Source organism: Neoarius graeffei, chromosome 14 (genome assembly GCF_027579695.1).
Source record: "Neoarius graeffei isolate fNeoGra1 chromosome 14, fNeoGra1.pri, whole genome shotgun sequence".
Classification (NCBI taxonomy): domain Eukaryota; kingdom Metazoa; phylum Chordata; class Actinopteri; order Siluriformes; family Ariidae; genus Neoarius; species Neoarius graeffei.
In genome coordinates, this window is record NC_083582.1 from 43905584 (window position 1) to 43927810 (window position 22227).

Genomic DNA, 22227 nt, shown 5'->3' on the forward strand with positions numbered 1-22227 from the left:
GAGAGAGAGAGAGAGGGTCATGGTGCGTGGGCAGAAGGCTGGCACCATGCCTGCTGGTTGAGTCACTTATTTGTTGGAGTGGGCAGCACAGGTCACAAAGTTCACAGGGTGAGGAGAAGGCAGGCATTGCATGGCAGAAAATATCTTGCCCTGTAGAATAATAAATTGTTTCATATGTTTTTGCTGCCCAAGAAAAAAAATGGAACAGGAATATTTCTAAAGCTTTTCCCCTAATAAAGAATACCAGGAACAAACTGAAGTGGCTCCATGTCATCCTGCTCTCCAAACTACCTCGCTGACTTGATAACTAGCTCACATTTGACACAGTTTTCCACAACTGGGATTTCAGTATGAGAGACTCGATTTGCATTGTCATGTTCTGAGTGGTTCATTTAACTGTGGTCAAAACGACCCAAAGAGAACATCTTAAATCATAATTTCATCACATGTTCATCAGCAACTTTAAAGTGAGACGGCCTTTCGATTTCATAAAATCGGTGAAATTTGGTCATTGTGATAGATGTTTATTTCTGTAATATCTCACAAAACGTCAGGCCATTCTGTGGCTGGGAAATTATTTAAGTTGAGGGGATTCCCGAGCAAATAATGTGCATGAAATCGCTCGCTTCGCGCAGTCAAGCAGACAGAGGAAGTCCGTGTGCGCAGGTTTACCTTCGTCGTCGTCTTCTTTTGCGTTTTACGGCAGCTGGCATCCACAGTGTTGCATTACTGCCATCTACAGGTCTACCTTTGACCGTGCACTGACAGTTCCATCATTCTGTCGCTACACGAACAGCTGATCACACCGAGGTGATCGCTGAGCATCAATATTTATTAGTTTGGTCCTGCGTTTCCTTTCCTTCGTATATAACATAACGTCTTTTCTTCTCGCTTTCCGTTACTGTAGTCGGTCTTTCACATTTCATTCGCACACTCACGTCCTTCGTTTTTCTCTCCTGTTTCAAATTTGTATCCCACAATGCCTTGTGTGAACGGGGAAAGCCCACCACGTGATGCATGATGTAATATCTTGAATTGGGTCATGGTAAAGCAGGAAAAAATTAGTGGAGAATTTAGGGCCACGTGGCATTAAATTCATTAATTGTTCTATTTTTAAAAAATTATAAAATTGGAAGTCTGTGATTCAAATTCAGTAGCTTTTGGTCCAGTAAACAAAAATAACTGGGTGTCGGGGAAAGTTCTTTTCATGATCTACACTTGAAAAATCTAACAGGCAGTCTACTTTTCAGTAAGTTAGCCAGCCAAACATGCAGGATCTGTAGCCATTTTGTGAGATTACAAATACACCACATAGCGTATATAACAATCTCTGAATCCGTTTTCCTTAAGGATTTACGGAGACCGTTTTAAATGGGGAAATGTAAATGTAGTGCTGCATTAGCAAATTTCACGCAAATACCAATCTATCAGCCATCTAAGAAGACATAAAAATGTATGGTTCAGACCTTATTGTACTTGCCTCCTAGTTTTATAGACATTTGACCGTGTTTCCAGGAAAACAATCAATCAATCAATCAATCAATCAATCAATCAATCAATCAATCAATCAATCAATCAAATAAATTTTTGTGCTGATTTTTGCAACTCCTTGTGATTGTTTAATTGGACAATCTCCAAGTTACACATGCCTCACATCTGGAGGTGGATCTTGCTCGATAGTAGCAGTGCATTATCAGCAAACATGGTTTGTCGGGTTTGTTAAGGTTGGGTAGGGTAGGGGTGTCGGTCAAGCATTTCAACACGACGTCACGCTGACTTCCTGCTTCAGAAAGAAATATATCAAGATATGGAATCATACGAGAGCTAAGAAGCCATTTCATGGCGACTGTAATGACAGATTCACCAGTTGGATATTGAGTGTTTCTAGCAGGTACACTGGGACTGGATCTGATTTGATGTGTTTTGCTCTCCAATCCACTGATGTATTTTAGGTTCTCAGTGTGTGTGATTTTGACTGATAAAACATGAATGAGCATTAAAATACTACACGAACTGTCTTAACGCATGTTGCCTTGACATCTGTAATATTTCGCATAAACAGCACTTCAGCTACTATGACACTATGAAGAAGTTGGATTGGATCAGTATCGGGTATTATTAATACTCAAAACTTGGATATCAGATATCATACTTGGAACAAAAAAAAATGGACTTGGAACAATCATGAATTGGATATTTTCTAAGTAATACACCACTGCTAGATTTAGAGCAGCTAAATCTTAAAAGGTTTGTATTTCATGTGCTACACTTTAGTCTTTCTGTGGCAGCAATTTGAGACTTTTCAAAACAAAGAGTCTATTCTATGAACTCCTACCCAGATATACTTACTGGAGCTACAAGCTAAATACATTAAAGCAGTGAAAATGGAGATTAAAGCATAGCAGTAGAGAGGCAGAGGAGGATCGCAGGGAGCCGTCCAGCCTGAAAGAACACTGCGGCCTGATGCAAAATTCAACAGGCCCACTAATTATGATGTTGCCTTCAGAACTGTGGCGTGAATAAGAGGTGGCAGGTGTAGCAGCCCTAGTGATGAGGCTAACTCTTCCTGGCAGTCCAATGCGCACATACACCAATTACACACCATTTCTCTTGTGTAACATTCACATGCACCTTCTCTATTAATTTCATAGACATTATGAATTTATGACTGAATGATTAGCAGCAGCACGAGTTATATATTTAGATCCCAAAACAGTGACGAGTTTGAGCTTAGTGAAGCTTAATGAAGTGGGCTAGTGTGCTGTGCATGCAGGAAGCGGGTCACACAGCCAGCCAGCAGCTAAGCCAATCACAAACAGAGCAACTTCTCCACTTCACGCCATCTTCACACTGTCTCCATTTTATTTCTGGAATGTTCTGCTCTTATAGTTCTTTGTACATACAAATGCCTGACAGAAGCTGGGTTGACAGGAAGAAGCACGAACCCTCAATTTGACAAAAGATGGTCATGTGACACATGCATTAAACATCTCCCATTTATGGAGTGGGAAAGTATGACGAACATCGAGAGGATGAGGACTGCAGGGAAAAAAAAAAAAGAGGGATAAACCCAAGAGAGCAGGGACAGAGAGGGGGAGACAAGGAAGGATTGTGAGAAATTATCTAAAATGTTCAGAAACCGAAAGGGAGTTGAAACACGGTAGAGTGTGACACAGACAGAGAGGAGAAAGAAAAACCGAGGCACTGACCTAAATTGCGCTTTTTATCATCTGTAGCGATGTAGCGAATGCAGGGATTATTGGAGACATACTTGGCCACCCAGGGGACGCTGATCTGCACGCTGGCTTTGTAGAAAAGCCCCAAGGCGTAGCGAGAGGAATAGCTGACATCCTCTAGTTTCTGCCTCTCACTCAGCACTATATACTCACACAGACAAAGAGACAGACAGAAAGACAGCACAAGATCAAGACATCTGCCAACCTTTTCCATCACATCACTTCTCCACTTATCCTGTCAGACAGCTGTGTGCGCGAGGAGCCTCCAGGCCTTCACTAACCAAATAAGAGGAACCATGTGAGTTCTCTCGAAGTTGAGTCTGAAAATGTGTCGCAAAAATCTTTACACACAAATCAATATTACAGTACCACAGAGGGACTAATTAAATTTTAAGGACTATATAACTATAGACTGCAGGTGCACTTGGCCACTTGAGGCTCTGACTGATGAACTGGAGTACAAAGGCGATTTAATTCATTGTTCTACACGGGAATCTGGATGTTTGTTCTTTTTTTTTTTTTTTTTAAATTTTTGAGAAAGCTCGTCTTTGTTTCCGGTCAGGAACATCTGTTGTTTATTGGTCCGAGCAATTCATGCTTGGCCCGGCTTAAGTCATCTACCCACGATTTCTGAGTATACCAAAGGTTAGAGTTCACTTCTGGAGGAGATGATACTCGAACTCAAAAGCTCCACTCCTACCACTGGCAATGTAAAAATGTACAGAAAGTGAACAGAGTCTCAGGAAAAAATTATTAACCAAAGCGCATCCTCCTCCCATGTCGACTTGCAGATGTTTCACAAGCTTGCTAAAAATAGTGAAATACAGTCCAAACATATCATGAGGTTTACAAACATGTGTGAATGTTCAAAAGAAAAAAAAAATCCCAGTGCTGCTTCTACAATAAATCAATGAGCATATGAAACTTTTTTTTTTTTTTAAATGCTGTGGCTGAGTGGTTTTGGACAACAAAAACAAAATGCCATGTGAGCTTCTTTCATATCTCCACCACTACAGGACTCCAGATGACACTGAGAACACTTTCCTCAATGTTCATTTAATTATGCCGCGAACAGTCAGACCACAGAAGAAGATGATGACCGCCAAAATTGGCAGGTCACATGACAGTCCCTGGACCTTCTAGGATTTTTTTTTTGTGTGTCATTGCATCACATCTGCTGTGAATTAACAGCATGTAAATGTGCCCCTTGGTACAGAGAACTCTGGTGCTGCATCTGAGCGTGGGGAATTTGGAAACAATGCAAACCCTGAGGGCAGAATTCATAAGAAGGCTTTTTTCTTCTCTTGTGGTAAAGGAATCTGGTTACGGAACATTTTGCCATTTTGCACAAAAGACCCCAAAACACAGGACCCAATGAAATGAATTTACTGTATCTATGTACTTCTTGCGATGATAAGTGGTTAAGTGTCAAGGCTACACACTGCCTGACTGTTTTAAATGAATCCATTCATCATAGCCAATGCATCTTCCTCTAAATAAATGGCTCCATAAACAATTATTTTTAGATGCGATATGTCTGCCTTCATTGAAACAGCCAAAGCCTGTTGAACTGTGGCAGGTTCTTTTCATATTGCTAACCTGACTTGTTCATGACGGTTTCTCCTTTTCGACCTCAACCAGATCTGGACATTTTTCACTATGAAGGCACCTCCAGTGCTTTTTCAATCCCTTGTCAGCTCAAGACTGGACTACTGCAACTCACTCCTGGCAGGTTTTCCCTTGCGTGCCATCCAGGTGATCCACAAAACAGTCGCATTACTTGTTTCCAATCTCCCCAAGTCATCCCACACCACTCATTCATGTAGACACTTGCATCAGATTCAAAACACTGGTGCTTGCCTTAAAAGCCAAAAAATGGACCAGCCCCTACTTACCTACCTACCTAAAGGCACTTATTAAACCTCTATCCTGTCTAGCATGGCTAGATTTGACTCACAATCCCTCAAGATACAAGGGAGACATTCATCATGACTCTTTTCGGTCCTGGCACTCAGATGGTGGAATGAACTTCCTCTGGCTGTCCGAACAGCTGAGTCACTGCCTCTCATCAAACGAGGACTGAAGACCTACCTCTTCACCAAGTGCTTAAATTAGCACCGATTAAAAAAAAAAAAAAAACCTTGACTTGTGTGTTTTTGTTGCTGTCTAACAGGGTTTTACCTTCATACTATTCTTAGACCCTGACCTATTTGTACTAGTGTGAGGAAATGTTTTTGATGGAGAATACAAAGCGCTTCTGTAAGTCACTCTGGATAAGGGCAAGTGTAAATTTAAGTTCAAGATTGTTGGAAGAACCGACCAGCCACATCGCTTACAAAACTGCATGACAGAGCACATAACAGAACTGATGCACTTTTAAGGAGGAAGAGGTGATTGATGTGATTTAGATTTGTAATGTTTATTTAAGGTTAAATAAACGTTTCTAAATGTCTCTTTTAATTTAGGTAGCCCACAAGATAGGGTTAATTGCCATGCCAGGAGTTTATACTGTCTGAAAAGGACCATCCACTTATTCATTATGTGTCAGTCAGAAAATTTGTGTCACATGCACAGTTTAATTGTAACATGCACGGTGAAATTCGTCCTCTGCATTTAACCCATCTGAAGCAGTGAACACACACACATACCTAGAGTGGGCAGCTCCAGTGGTACTTGAAAGTTTGTGAACCCTTTAGAATTTTCTATATTTCTGCATAAATATGACCTGAAACATCATCAGATTTTCACACAAGTCCTAAAAGTAGATAAAGAGAACCCAGTTAAACAAATGAGACAAAAATATTACACTTGGTCATTTATTTATTGAGGAAAATTATCCAATATTACATATCTGTGAGTGGCAAAAGTATGTGAACCTTTGCTTTCAGTATCTGGTGTGACCCCCTTGTGCAGCAATAACTGCAACTAAACGTTTGCGGTAACTGTTGATCAGTCCTGCACACCGGCTTGGAGGAATTTTAGCCCATTCCTCCGTACAGAACAGCTTCAACTCTGGGATGTTGGTGGGTTTCCTCACATGAACTGCTCGCTTCAGGTCCTTCCACAACATTTCGATTGGATTAAGGTCAGGACTTTGACTTGGCCATTCCAAAACATTCACTTTATTCTTCTTTAACCATTCTTTGGTAGAACGACTTGTGTGCTTAGGGTCACTGTCTTGCTACATGACCCACCTTCTCTTAAGATTCAGTTCATGGACAGATGTCCTGACATTTTCCTTTAGAATTCGCTGCTATAATTCAGAATTCATTGTTCCATCAATGATGGCAAGCCGTCCTGGCCCAGATGCAGCAAAACAGGCCCAAACCATGATACAGATGGGATAAGGTTCTTATGCTGGAATGCAGTGTTTTCCTTTCTTCAAACATCTCATCTCATTATCTCTAGCCGCTTTATCCTTCTACAGGGTCGCAGGCAAGCTGGAGCCTATCCCAGCTGACTATGGGCGAAAGGCGGGGTACACCCTGGACAAGTCGCCAGGTCATCACAGGGCTGGCACATAGACACAGACAACCATTCACACTCACATTCACACCTACGGTCAATTTAGAGTCACCAGTTAACCTAACCTGCATGTCTTTGGACTGTGGGGGAAACCGGAGCACCCGGAGGAAACCCACGCGGACATGGGGAGAACATGCAAACTCCGCATAGAAAGGCCCTCGCCGACCACGGGGCTCGAACCCAGGACCTTCTTGCTGTGAGGCGACAGCGCTAACCACTACACCACCGTGCCGCCCTTCTTCAAACATGACGCTTCTCATTTAAACCAAAAAGTTCTATTTTGGTCTCATCTGTCCACAAAACATTTTCCCAATAGCCTTCTGGCTTGTCCACGTGATCTTTAGCAAACTGCAGATGAGCAGCAATGTTCTTATTGAAGAGCAGTGACTTTCTCCTTGCAACCCTGCCATGCACACCATTGTTGTTCAGTGCTCTCCTGATGGTGGACTCATGAACATTAGCCAATGTGAGAGAGGCCTTCAGTTGCTTAGAAGTTACCCTGGGGTCCTTTGTGACCTCTCTGACTATTACACTCCTTGCTCTTGGAGTGATCTTTGTTGGTCGACCACTCCTGGGGAGGGTAACAATGGTCTTGAATTTCCTCCATTTGTACACAATCTGTCTGACTGTGGATTGGTGGAGTCCAAACTCTTTAAAGATGGTTTTGTAATCTTTTCCAGCCCGATGAGCATCAACAACGCTTTTTCTGAGGTCCTCAGAAATCTCCTTTGTTCATGCCAAGATTCCATTTCCACAAATGTATTGTGAAGATCAGACTTTGATAGATCCCTGTTCTTTAAATAAAACAGGGTGCCCACTCACACCTGATTGTCATCCCATTGATTGAAAACACCTGACTCTAATTTCACCTTCAAATTAACTGCTAATCCTAGAGGTTCACATACTTTTGCCACTCACATATATGTAATACTGGATCATTTTCCTCAATATATAAAATGACCAAGTATAATATTTTTGTCTCATTTGTTTAACTGGGTTCTCTTTATCTACTTTTAGTACTTGTGTGAAAATCTAATGATGATGTTTTAGGTCATATTTATGCAGAAATATAGAAAATTCTAAAGGGTTCACAAACTTTCAAGCACCACTGTATGATACAGCGCCCCGGGAGCAGTTGGGAGTTAGGTGCCTTGCTCAAGGGCACTTCAGCCCAATGCTGCCCCCATGTTAACCTAACCGCATGTCTTTGAACTGTGGGGGAAACCAGAGCATCCAGAGGAAATCCACGCAGACTCGGGGAGAACATGCAAACTCCATACAGAAAGGCCCCTGTCAGACACTGGGCTCAAACCCAGAACTTTCTTGTTGTGAGGTGACAATGCTAACCACTACACCATCATGCCACCCCATGCTGTCTAATAACAGTCATACTGTGCTTCTTCTGGAGTGCACTTCAACCACATGCCGCATTCACAGAGTTTAATACAATACTCGCTCAAATGAAAACACAAAGCAAACCTGTCAATTCTTTGCAGTCAAATCAAGGCTTCTATATTTTACGTTTACATTTTCAGCCTATCCAGATGCCCTTATCCAGAGCCGAGTGCATTGTAGTCTCCAAAAACGGGCCTGGTTCAACAGGCCGGGCCCCAAGAATACCGTCAAGCTTCTCTCCTGCCTTCATTAATACTTATTTCCAGATGTTTATTACATAACCAGCTGTGTCTGGTGTCATGTCACTGTTGAAGTAAAGCTGCTGGTTGATTTTTAACTCGGATCTCTGATGTGTATTTGTGCTTCTCTTATACTGGTTAAGATTAGGATTTCAGGAAAGGGGTTAGTTCAAGAGGAGTGTTAAAAAGCTCACGAAACGTTTGATTCTCTCCAATGCAGTACAATCGAGATCTCAACCTGACCTCCAGAGTTCTTCGTTCTGCACTCTCTCAGGGTGGTGGAAGAAATGGTGCTCCAGCAGTTTGTTGTAGGTGGACCTGATGGAATGGTTTGCATTTTTCCAGATGGATGTTCAATTGCCATCATCTGGAGGAATATTTAGCTCTGCTACCCTTTTCCTTACACAGCTGTCCAACAGGTGGGGAGCACAGTTTGCGCTGAGATGAACACTATTCTCTTCCTGTTTGCTTTTTTTCTATATAATTCTCAGGGCTCAGAACGGTGCAGACTCAAGTCTAAGATTTGGCTCAGATATGGCTGTGTGATGGGAGCCCAGAGGAAAATGCAATTAGTATTGTCAGGTAGGTCACTCATTTCCTAAACAGGGTAAGAAAATATTTCAGTGGTGTGTCCACATAATCACGAAGCTAGTGGTTAGGACACTAAAGGTTCGTTGAGAAACACTGTAATTGCGTGTCACTGCAGTCTCAAAAAAGCCACGATGAACACAGTACACTCTTCCAAATTTACACAATAAGAAAGTGTAAAGAAAACTCAAATTCATTGGGGCCTCTCACAAGCTCTGAAAGAGAGAAAATGAGCGCAGCATAAATCTCAAGAGTATTCACATCCTGAGGTGCAGAAACTCCCTCACACACCTTCCTCTTTGCACACTTGTCACCACAGAACTCTCAGGAGCGTAGGAACCTGCTCTGTGTCTGTCTATACCTTATAAATTTGCCTAGTACAAACACCTTTACCACTCCTCTACACTTCTAAAACCGTCCTGGACATTTTCCCCATCACTGGCTGAGAGTTTACACTTCCTCTCTCACTCACACGCGCGCACACACACACACACACGAGCTAACACGTGCTGCTTATGTGTTCGCCATCGCCTGACTGGCAGTGCCTCATTTCCCCAACCTGCAAAAGTAAACCACCGCTGGCCCCTGCGGCAAGAACATTAGTCCTTCACATGTCCGAGTAGGAGAGTGACTACATTAGAGGATGTGTGTGTGTGTGTGTGTGAGATGACAAGGTTAAAGTTTTCCAGTCTGCAGTTCGGTGGCTGGCTCTCGTTGCCCCTGGATCTTTGATGTGGGGAATGAGTGCAAGACTCGCTTAGGCTCAGTATGTTGACAGAGCGTGGCCGAACAATGCAGGCCATAGCATACGCTCAGCCTTGCACTCCAGCATGGGGGAAGCAGCTGCTCTCTCTCTCTCTCTCTCTCTCTCTGTGTGTCCCTGAGCCTTTTATACCCCCACAGCCGGAATACTGCATTGCAGGAAAGCTGCACTTTTCCAAGTACAGTCAATGACAAAAGCTGTGAAGTGCACTAGTTTGTAGTGTCGCACTGCTCTGACAAGTTAGAGGAAGATGTAACAGATGGTAACAAATCTATCAGAAGGAACCTCAACTGCATGAGCCGCGATTCAAAAACGAAATCTAGAAGTTAAACAGAATACAGAAGTTGCACTTGAACAGCTCCCAAACACACGGTCTGCTGGTCTCATGTTATAACATGAGATATGAGGTTTCCTCACAGAGCTTCCTCCACAAGCACGTGTGTGTGTGTGTGTGTGTGTGTGTGTGTGTGTGTGTGTGTGTGAGCGCGCGCGCATGCACGCATGTGTGTGCGCGTGAGTTTGAGCATTAATCAGAGGTCAGAGAGGTGAGGTATAAACACACACAGTGCGAGAGAGAGAGAGAGAGAGAGATGTGTACAGACAGAACTACCCAAAATTAAACAGAATTTTGCTGACAGGCCATTTTTTTAATTCTTCCCCCCGCTGATGTCGGCTTGTCTGTATTTTCTGAAAAAATTGTAAGAAAAACAGCATATCAATATAATTTATGATAATAATTATAATTCTTTGCTTATTTCTAATACAATGAATAGACTGGTAATCTAGCTTTTGCCTCTACAGGTACAGAACAGAGAGTAGAGTTTCATGTTTGCATGCCAGGTTGGTAACACATTATGAACTGTGCGGTCTCCTCCCATCTAGCAGGGGCACAACTATAAAAATGTTATTGTGAAACATGCTCTATGGCTCACTTGCAATCAATGGGGTGCAAAGAGAGAGAGAGAGAGAGAGAGAGAGAGAGAGAGAGAGAGAGAGAGAGCGCAGGGAATAATAGCACAAGGGCGTTTTCTCACAAAGTTCATCTTCTGGCTAACTACTAGGAAACCAAATTTCCCTAGTTGCTTACTTATCCTCTGAGAGAACACTGTGGATGGGGGCGCGATCCACAGAGTGAGTAAGAGCCGTCTACTGTAAGCTAGGCTTGATGAGCATGCCTTTCTCCAACTTATGGTCACTGAAGTAGATTGAAAAACAGGCCATAGTCAGAAATCAAGCCTTGAGCATATGGAGATCTACGCGATGGATCCACAATTTTCATCCACTGCTTTCAGAAAAAAAAATAAAGGTGCTTCAAATTTTCATTCGCACTGAAGGTGCACAGTATACATGAAGTAGTGAACACTTAAAAGCATGACCCAAAACACAAAGGCAAAAGTTTATTTTTGAACGTGGGCGCTTGATTTATGTAGGGTCGGTATTGTTCAAGGAAATATTGTTTTAAGAGAGCTCACCAACTCCCATGTATTTTTCATTGTTCCCAGGCCAAGACTGGCCTTTGTCACTATCCTCAGGGAGTCGGTCCACACGGCAGTGCAGTATACTGGAAATCTATTCACAGTGCTTGAGAGAACTGCACCGTTTCACAATTTATGATCTCTCTTAGCCCCTTAAAGGTTGTTTTAATAGTTGCCTGAGAGTTTCTGGAAAGCCTCCCAAAAACTAGGAAATATATATATAGGTGTCGGAAGTTGTTTTTCTAACATTTAATGCACTCGGTGAACTGTGCCCAATGATAAGTAAAGCATTTTTAGGGGCAGGGTGAACTGTTAGTGTTTTGAGATTGTATCCAGCTTTAGTCAGGGCAAAGCGAGGGGATAATGTGCGGATGTGAGCGGGCTGTCATTAGTGAGGATTCCGTACGGACCCTTTTTCAACATCCGTTTGATCAAATAATATTTGACAGTGATGATATACATATACGTTTAGGGCCGAAACCTGAACTGCTTTTCCAAGTGCACATTCAGAGTCAGGTCAAGTCACTGGCTGAAGAGATCCGTTCAGCAACAAGCCAGGCTGAGGAGTTCAAAAGCCAAACCACCTGGAAGAGAAAACACTTTATTTCATGTATCCAATTAAACGGATGAAGACCGCTTTGCAGATGCCTCCAAGCTAACTTTTGGCAAGCAGCTGCAAATCCAAAGCACTGATAAAACACTACTCTCATTTATTAAATAACGACACACATACATATAGCAAATGCTGAGCTTTTCTCCCTACACTATTCACAAAACTTCACATGAAAGAGGTTTAAACTCGCAGCTGGGTCCTGAGATTTGGTTCTCAAAAGTAATTAACCCATTAGCATCTTCATCAACAATTAGGACTCCGGTTTGGACACGAACTTGACTTTTGAATGTCATAACAAAACGGACAAAGAATTGTCCAATGTGTAACTGTACCGTCAGTAGCAGTGGCGGCTGCTGGTTTTTAAAACAGGTGAAGCCCATTTTACGCATTCATCGTAAAACCTGTAGGCCGGATTTCAAAGCATAGAAAGGTGTGCTCCATTAGCATAGTGAACTAGACAACCCTACCTAGTGGCAGAAAGTATTTTTGCTTGTACATTTCATGTTATAGTCTGGCTTGCCAGGCTAGTGCCTCATATCCTTAATCAAAAATATCAAACATCCAAAAATCACTGGCTATTCAATGAAGAGCCTTGAACATCATACCCTGATATGCAACACAGAGTCTTTAACACAACACCCAGCTGTGCAACACATCCTTGAACATCTTCTGCAACACAGTCTGGAAATTCATAACCAGGTAGGCTATGCAACACACAGAACCTTGAATATTATACCCAGGTATAACCTATAACACAGAGCCCACCATTCTCTTAACATTACTGAACAATATACACACTTCAGATTCATGAACATGAACACTATTTATACACAAATTCTGCCCTCCGCTCCTTTTCCAGAAAATGGTCTGTGACCCTGTCATACTAGCTGGTTGTGCTTTCCAGAGACTTCACCAATTTCTGTTAGCAGCTAGCACTGCAGATCCCAATAAGGCTCAAGCTAGCCTACAACCAGATTGAACTACAAATGAAATAAACGAGTGAATTCACGAATGATCAAACTGATAGAATGGATGAAAGTTAACGGAGCACAACGAGTAATATTTACATTTATTTACAGAGTAATGTACAGAGACATCAATGAGAAGAAACGTTTATATGAAAAGAAATTCGGACAGCACTTTCGCACACAACTACACTTTCTCGACATCCGCTAGGGACTGATCATGCTTCCGTGTTCCTCACCGACGCCGAAGTACAGAGCCCGCCCTCCTCATGTCTTTCAAACACCACCTCCAATAATCCTTCATCAGCCCGGCTTCTTGCCCCTCCCACTGTCTCGTTTAGTCCCAGAGAAGCCCGGCTTCCCTGGAAGTGACGATTTTGTCGATTTTAACCAATAACAACTAGCCGAAATTGGCTGTTCAGAGCCCTCTCATAGACTGCAACGGATACCCGGCTGCCAGTCCATAGAGCCCATTGAAATAAGAAAGGTTACAGCCAGTGTTGCCAGATTGGGCGGTTTTAAGTGCATTTTGGCGGGTTTTGAACATATTTTGGCTGGAAAACGTCAGCAGTATCTGGCAACGCTGGTTACAGCCTGGCAGCAAAGGTGATTCTCGTAGCGAACTGCAAGTTTGTCAGACATCACTCAAATAAGTTACAGGATAGTTATGAACGTAAATACAATCTTGGGCATATATTATGTTATGCAAGTTATTGTTTTAATGAGAATTCAACGTCATAGATGCCGCAGTTTGGGGAGAGAATTTTAGGGGAAGCTCGGCTTCCCTTGTTGTCTCTGAGAAATCGCCCCTGGTCAGTAGTGATGGTGCATCCTTTATAACCGAAGCGGTTAATCAGCGCACACCAGCGTTTAAGCAGTAACCGTCTTGCAAGCCATAAAAGTCTAATGGACTAAATACAGAAGTTCTGTGAAATACAAGTTACACCTCAGGACAGTAAATAAAACTTTGCGTTATTCCTCAATTGTGCACGCAACTACATATTTACAGGGATGTTTATTAATCTCTTCACTTCAGGGACTTTTTTTAATCCATCTGCAAACAGGATGCCTTTGTGTAGGCAGGTAGTATAAGGAGCTGGCATGGTTCTGATGTCAGCTAAAATATCTGGGTGGGTAAACATGACTGGTCACAGGCAGGCTTATTTCAAAGAAAACTCCAGTTTAATTCAGGACCAAGCAGACATTTAGGGCAGCAACCCGAGGGCTTCACCGCTGACGTCAAGCCACATGCTTTATTTTAAGCAGCTGGTCAAAGGTAGCCTGTTAGGCAGGCCTTTTTTTAGAGAAATGTAACACTGACATGAGAAACACACCCAAGACCCATATTACAGGACAACTGTCACCTTTTAAATGAATAAATCAAGCGCCCATTTCATCTAGTTGCACAGCATGTTGACAAGTGCTGCAGTGGACAATCAGTGATTGTCTATAGGAAATCAATACGTCCCATTTCTGACTCCAGACTAATTCAGGCAGCAAATGAAATCAGCTCTACTGTGACAACAAGATCAATTTAGTTATCTAATTTACAGTAAATTCATTTAGGGGGGCATTGCTTCACATGCTTGCTACTGCAAGCCAACTAAATCAAGCCAAATATTTGTGTAATCACACAGCAGTCGAAGGTGTTCAGGAACATGTCTGAAAGTGAATTAGGCTGCAACGGTGGCCCAAATTTGCTGATGTGTGAGCAGCCAGGCAAAGCACACATTTATAGAGTTGACATTTACCTAGGAAAAGAATGCGGCAAAATGTGTTTCCTCAAACATCTGACTAATTGTCGTAAAGACACACTTTGTTCCTGTATTTGAAAACCAAAGCACTCACATCTCAGGGGACAGACTTTTTGTAAGATGCCTATTTTTAGGGGTGACCATTTTATTTTCCTAGTACGCTTAAGTGAAAGAAGGAGTGCATGCTAAAACAGATTAAGAAGAGAATCGACACACGAATGTAAAAGCTGCCATTACTCATAATAAAAATCATTTGGCAGTGACGGCAGATCCATCATGGTATCTAAAATTTTCCTTGCCTCTCTGTCAGAGAGAGAGAGAGAAAAAAAAAAGACTTCCTTAATCAGGAAAATCAGAAACAGGCTTTTCAGAGGTCCTTTTAATTTGGAGGGTGATTCAGTGCTGAATCATCTTCCATTCTGATCCCAATACAGATCAGCACAGTGTCCTACAGGGAGGCGCTCAGTTCAGGGCCTCAGATTCTGATCTGGCTCTCTGCTCAAGTTTTACACTGAATCAAACTTTACTCCAAGTTTTCAGGAATAACACAATACAGGAGGTGACGACAACATGACTTTTCTAACTTTAATGAAAAAAAAGTAACGTTCATCAAACATTATTAGACGATATATTACCAATATCACAATATTTTATATTATATCCTCATCAAAAAAATTCCCATGCAGGGATTGGCCAAGGATGGCTCACGTGACATAAAATAGTTCCATCATTGATTAAGCAATGTATGTCGTCACCAAAGACAATCCATAATTTCAACCGGAGCCTGTCAGTGCCATGGTATATTTTATACTGTACTCGAATGGCATTTAATTAATAACTATTATAGTAGGCAGCACGATGGTGTAGTGGTTAGCACTGTCGCCTCACAGCAAGAAGGTCCGGGTTCGAGCCCCGTGGCCGGCGAGGGCCTTTCTGTGTGGAGTTTGCATGTTCTCCCCGTGTCCGCGTGGGTTTCCTCCGGGTGCTCCGGTTTCCCCCACAGTCCAAAGACATGCAGGTTAGGTTAACTGGTGACTCTAAATTGACCGTAGGTGTGAATGTGAGTGTGAATGGTTGTCTGTGTCTATGTGTCAGCCCTGTGATGACCTGGCGACTTGTCCAGGGTGTACCCCGCCTCTCGCCCGTAGTCAGCTGGGATAGGCTCCAGCTTGCCTGCGACCCTGTAGAACAGGATAAAGCGGCTAGAGATAATGAGATGAGATGAGACTATTATAGTACCTGGTACATTCTATTTACATAATTAAAACAGAAACAAGCACCTTCTAACAATTTTATTTCCCAAATTTTATTTTAATGAGCTTGATATTACAAATTATTTCAAAAATATTTGGTCAAATTAGAGACCGCAGAAGTAGAGAACTATGAAATTCATTGCAAATTTGTTACAGTAGTTTAGCAGTCCTGTAGCAGTGGTTCTGTTGTAAAAGTTACCGTCATCTCAGCCAAGCTGTCAGTTACACCGGTTCCTGACTGGCCCTTTAAACCTGCGACTTCCTGCATGCCTATTGAATGGTGTAACTAGTGCTCTGAAACCAGAACAGAGTTCATCTATGCCGTTATAATGTCTCGTCAGGTGAGCTATTTCTCTCACAGTGTCTGTACGGTAATGCAGGAGGCCTGTTTGCCCACAAATACAAGGGTGGACCATGTACTGTACATATACAGTCAGTCATCGGCCACTTTAATAGGAACTTGTTCTTGATTCTAAGATTCCTGCTCTTGGCTGGCAGGAGTGGAACCCAGTGTGGTCTTCTGCTGTTGCATGTGGTGCTTTTCTGCTCACCACAGTTGTAAAGAGTGATGAGATGAGTTGCAATATCCTTCCTGGCAGCTCGAACCAATCTGGCCAATTTCCTCTGACCTTTCTCATCAACCAGGCGTTTCCACCCACAGAACTGTCACTCACTTAGTGTTTTTTGCACTATTCTGTGTAAACTCTAGAGACTGTTAGGTGTGAAAACCCCAGGAGATCAGCAGTTTCTGAAAAACTCAAACCAGTCCATCTGGCTCAAACCAACACCCATGCCACAGTGAAAGTCACACTTTGAGATCACAATTTTTCCCGTTCTGATGTTTGAAGTGAACATTAACTGAAGCTCTTGATTTGTATCTGTACTGTATGCATTGTGCTGCTCTCAAGAGTTTGGCCGATTAGATAACTGCATAAAACCGTAGGTGTATGGGTGTTCCTAATAAAGTGGCTGGTGAGTGTACATTCTTTAGGTTTGATGAATCATTATGCCATTAGGACATTATGTCCATTTATTAGAGAGTCTGTGCACTGATACAGTGGCGAACTGCAGAGAATGAATGGCAGACCGCATTACCAGTCATGTAGAAGTATTTAAAATATCACAGTTTTGCCATGCGTTATTTCATTGTTATCACATTATGAGTGGAAGTTCAGCAGACAGAAATACTTTGTTGATGAGAGAAGTTAGACGAGAACAGCCAGGCAGGTTCGTGCTGACAGGAAGTCTACTGTAACTCAAATAAACACTCTTTACAACCGTGATGAACAAAAAAAGCATCTCAGAACACACGACACCTCAAACCTTGAAGCAGATTGGCTACAACAGCAGAAAAGCACATCGGGCTCCACTTCTGTCAGCTGAGAACAGGAATCTGAAACTGGGCATTTGATGATCGGAAAAAAAGACCAGGCGATCTTCCACTTTCGTTTTCAATCCATTTTCAATCTTCCACTGTCTAGTTTCGGTAAGCCTGTGCTTTTTCAAATCGACCTTTAATTAGCTTAGGTTATTGCAATCTATAATCCTTTTCAACAGCTACCTGATCCTTTCTTTGTTCGTATAAATATGCAACCATATACATCCATTCAAAATTCATGAACCAAGGCTAAAATACTGTAATATCAACTCTTGCTCCTGTCACAAGGTCATTAGACTCTACACTGAGCAGCGCAGTAAAGACTGCATTCTAAAGAACACCTACATTGCTGAGTCTTCTAAACTGCTGAGACATAGAGCATCCATTTAAATCCAAGAAACCAGACAGTGGGTGGGGTGGGGGAAGGGGGAAAGGGGGAGGGCAGACAAGCTATACATCTCTGTCAGGAATCAGAAAAAGGATTACATCATGCCAGACTCGCAGACTTAAAAGCAGCAAAGCCAGACAGCCACACACTTGACGGGAAACAAAAAGAGACTCCGTATCTTGGAGGAAGATGATGTAACTTGACACATTAATTGTATTTCAAGGATGGACTGGAGCTCGAGGTAATTGGTTGCAAAATGATACACTCAGATATTTATGTATGGCGGTGGGGACAGGACGGCTACATTGTAAGCACGCTACATCTTCCCATCATATCTGTTACAATATCAGCTGATAAATGATTGCTTTTAAACAGTAAAAAAAAAAAAAAGTATGGTACTTATCTCTTAGTCGAGCCCCAAATTGAATAATGCAGCCAGGAAGACTGATTACCACACAAGAGAGTTCGCCTGACAAAAATAGAGCTTAAATTTCATTAGAAATGAAGATTCATGTTTCTCAATATCAGCAGAGTATCAAGGATGGCAGGGGGATGAAACTTAGGTGAAAAAAATCGATGCAAGCTTAACTGTTGGACACATGGAGTACACTAGAGAAAAAGAAAAAAAAAAGATACAGCAGCCATTCAAATGTCTGCAAAATGACGTAATCTGGAAATAAAAGGCTTGCATGCTGTGGGAGTTCAGTGCAAGCTCACAGTGCATGAGTAGGCTGAAGTGGTCAGGAAATAAAAGAAAGGGCTTGACAGTAGGAAAGGGTGTGAGCTCGGCATCACTCAGTGGCTGAGCGGACACCCGAGGCACGGGTAATGAAACGGGCTCTGGAGTTCACGGCTGCTCATCCTCTGGACAGCTGCAAGTGATAAAAGGGATGTGCTTCCCTCCATCTCGAATCATACTTTGAAGATGCCTAAAAAGACTGAATCTGGGTTCATGATTTGCCACACAGATATCCGCTCACCTTGGATGCAGTCAACTGGATCTTAAAAGGTCAACACTGACTTACGTGGAACGTAAAACTAGTTTGGGGGAAACAGAAAGTGTTAATCTTACACAAAGCTCGTTAGGCCGTTTAACAAGTTGTAAAAGGGGGATTAAAATCACAGAGAACAAATATTTTATTTTACAAAATGCAACATATATAATATATATATATAAAAACCACAATGATGAATATTTTTCTAAGTAGTACAAAACATCAGAAGCGTAGCCTGTTAAGTTTTTCGAGGCAGAGGTTTAGCTTCCTCTTTTACATCTTCTCTGTCTCTACCCACAAAAGCAGAACTAGCTCCTCGTATGCCCAACTGCGCTTGACAAGCTGGAAGTGAATTTTGTTCACGTTCTGATTTTGAAACTGACATACTATCCCTTTCTCTGCATTACTGAAGAATAAGCCTGATCACCTTTTATTAATGACATTCTCCGATCACAAACAGAAGCATAGACCATTTTTAGCATAATCAAAAAAACTGGAATTTAACCTAGGAGGTCATCAGAACAACATGTGCCTGTCTCACAATATCAGTTAAAACATATTTGCTGTGTGTGTGTTTGTGTGCGAGTGCACTTGAGTCAGTATCCTGTGTAAGTGAATGGGAGAAAAAGTAAAGAGTCACCACAAATGAGGCTCTGAGGTCTGAGAACACTCAAATGTTCTTATGTCATTCACATTCACCCAAACTGTGCCAACTCTTGCAAAAGCTGCATTCTGTTCACTTGTGTTCATTTCTGGCAGCTGGAGGAGAATGTCAGTGACAGCATGCATTTAGGCTTAACCAAGAAATAAAAGCAGAACTTCGGCAATAAAACGATGAAAAACATCCAAACGTTATGGAGAGAGGGCGGGTTCTGTCCAAAAAAGCAAACAGAATCCATCAGGGATTTGGCTGTAGCTGAATGCATTAAGGTTTTGGCACTGTAATTGGCATGACTCTGTGTATGAAAAGACACCTCTCCCCTGAGCTTGCGCTCCAGGAACCGAGTCAAACCGCTGACCCAAAATGTTCAGTTATACATTATGGGGAACAAATAGAGTCGAGTCCTGCATTGATTTACATCAGGCGTGTCACAGCCCGGCAGAGTTCCTCGAGTTCATTCATCTTTTGCAAACGATACACTACCATATTTCCTCCCCCTGCACATGAAAATCCAGTGGAAGGGCCAAAGGATTGAAGTAAAAGACGTAGAAGCAGCTCTGCAGCAGTCTCAGGCTCACTGCATGCACAGTACATTCAATAATTCACACGGAGGCCTCTCTCCAAATGTCACACTGCGATGTGGTGAATGGAACGATTTATACAACTTTCACTTTTTTAATTAATGTTCACATTTGTACGGCAGAGATGTTGCAAAATTGATGGTGCTCATTTAAGGATTAGTGGGCCTGCTATTTCACAGTCAGCGGAGGAAACAAGTGAATAACTTAGTATTAACTCTAACCACAAAACCTGGAAAATAAATATATATTTTAAAATAATAAAATTCAGCTCCCCTCTGAAGTTTCATATTTGAGAACAACAACATTGAATTTTATTTAAATCAGCAATATGGTGCAGCAGGGTTCCTGGTTTGATCTTGAGCTCAAGTTTCTGTCTGTGTGGAATTTCACATCTTCTCTCCGTGCCCGTGTGGGTTTTCTCTAGGTTCTCCGGTTTCCTTCCACTGTCCAAAAAACATGCCTGTAGATGGACTGGCTAGTCTGAATTGCTCATAGATGTAAATGAGTTTTACATCATTTATCAAAGCAAATTATTGATGAGTAAATACAGGGAATTATTTGTACATAGTGACATGTTAGTACTGACTATTAAAAGGACTCCATCAGGAGACTGAAAACTGAACAATACTGAATCATTTTATGGACATGCCTTGTGATGTATGGCACCAGTCAAAAGTTTGGACACACCTAATTCAATGTTTTTTCTTTATTTTTATTCATTAAAAGATGTTTCATGTCTTAAAAGTAACGATGGATGTCGTTTCTCGTTAGTTGAGCAGCTTCTTGACATAATATGGATTACTACAGTTGTGGAATAGGGCTATTTACCGTATTATCGTTATTTACTATTCACGGTTTGATTTCAAACACATTAAGAAGGCAAGAAATTGCACTAATTAACTTTTGACGAGGCACAACTGTTAATTGAAAAGCGTTCCAGGTGACTCCCTCATGAAGCTGGTTGAGATAATGCCAATAATTTGCAAAGTGTCATCAGGGTAAACGCTGGCTAGTTTGACGAATCTAAAATCTCATCTCATTATCTCTAGCCGCTTTATCCTGTTCTACAGGGTCGCAGGCAAGCTGGAGCCTATCCCAGCTGACTACGGGCGAAAGGCGGGGTACACCCTGGACAAGTCGCCAGGTCATCACAGGGCTGACACATAGACACAGACAACCATTCACACTCACATTCACACCTACGCTCAATTTAGTCACCAGTTAACCTAACCTGCATGTCTTTGGACTGTGGGGGAAACCGGAGCACCCGGAGGAAACCCACGCGGACACGGGGAGAACATGCAAACTCCACACAGAAAGGCCCTCGCCGGCCACGGGGCTCGAACCCGGACCTTCTTGCTGTGAGGCGACAGCGCTAACCACTACACCACCGTGCCACCCCTCGAATCTAAAATATGAAACATATTTTGTTTAACACTTTTGTTTCCCACACAATTCTATAGTTTACCGGTACAATGTAGAAAATAGTCAAAATACAGAAATATCTATGAATGAGTAGGTGTGTCCAAACTTTTTGATACTGTACTTTGGCAGCAGTTTAGTATCAATCATAAAAGCTAAGGTTTCCTATTTGGCATCCATCTGGATTGTGAAAAATAGTTCGATCCCAGTTGGTACCTCTTTTTAGTTCTACTTTATTTTCTGAGATAAAATTTATCCAACTGCACTGCTTAGCAAAACCTGGCAAAGGAAGTCCACTATTTTATTTTGAGGGAATACTAAGAGATGAAAGAAATGATAAAATGTTTTCTGTATGTTGGCCCACACGTTAACACGCACACACACACACACGTACTTTCATTCTTCCTCTACTTCAGATATAGCCCACATACACTTGGCACAAGTGCAAAACATCCCTCGAGCCAACAATAGGCACTACTGAGAATGACATAACCTTTTCAATCGATTGTAAAGACATATTTGCATACTGATTTCTAGAAAGTGGATTGGGATCATGAAGAATACACTGAACTAAAAAAAAAAAAAATCAAGTTAATACATAAAATTGACATTCTTCTGAGATTTTTAAATATTTTGTTGAGAAGGCAGGAAGCGAGTCTTTTTTTTTTTTTTTGGTGTATATCTTAAATCGGTGTAAATTGTTTCCAGACTGCATCTCTGTGACTTTTCAAACAGGGAGGCTTCACACCTGCCTGCTGCCCCCAACTGTCCACTGTGTGCCACTGCAAAACTGCCACCGGGTGACATCATTCCTAGCACAATTCACAGCCTGGGAATATCTTCAGCCAGCTTTCTCCTACTACATTACACAAATGAATGTAGGACGTAGCATGTATGGCTGTAATAAAGTGAGTATCTATCAAGAGCTTCTCTCATATTTATACCTGCTTATCCTTTATTACAGATCCTATCTAATAGAAGACATATGATGAGCTG

At 42.0% G+C, this 22227-nt stretch overlaps 1 protein-coding gene across 6 annotated transcripts in view; it reads right to left on the reverse strand.

Moving 5' to 3' along the window:
• The window catches only part of rnls (renalase, FAD-dependent amine oxidase), a 62189-nt gene that overhangs the window by 13650 nt on the left and 26312 nt on the right, over window positions 1-22227 (reverse strand). For 5 of the 6 annotated variants that reach the window (XR_009656473.1, XM_060939756.1, XM_060939755.1 and 2 more), the window contains one exon: window positions 3210-3377. The exons of the other annotated variant lie outside the window; for it this stretch is intronic. Coding sequence is in view for 4 of the 5 variants with exons in the window: in XM_060939756.1 (XP_060795739.1) it covers window positions 3210-3377 (168 nt within the window). In the remaining variant the exon portion in view is untranslated. The remainder of the gene's footprint in view (window positions 1-3209; window positions 3378-22227) is intronic. 6 annotated transcript variants of the gene reach the window in all.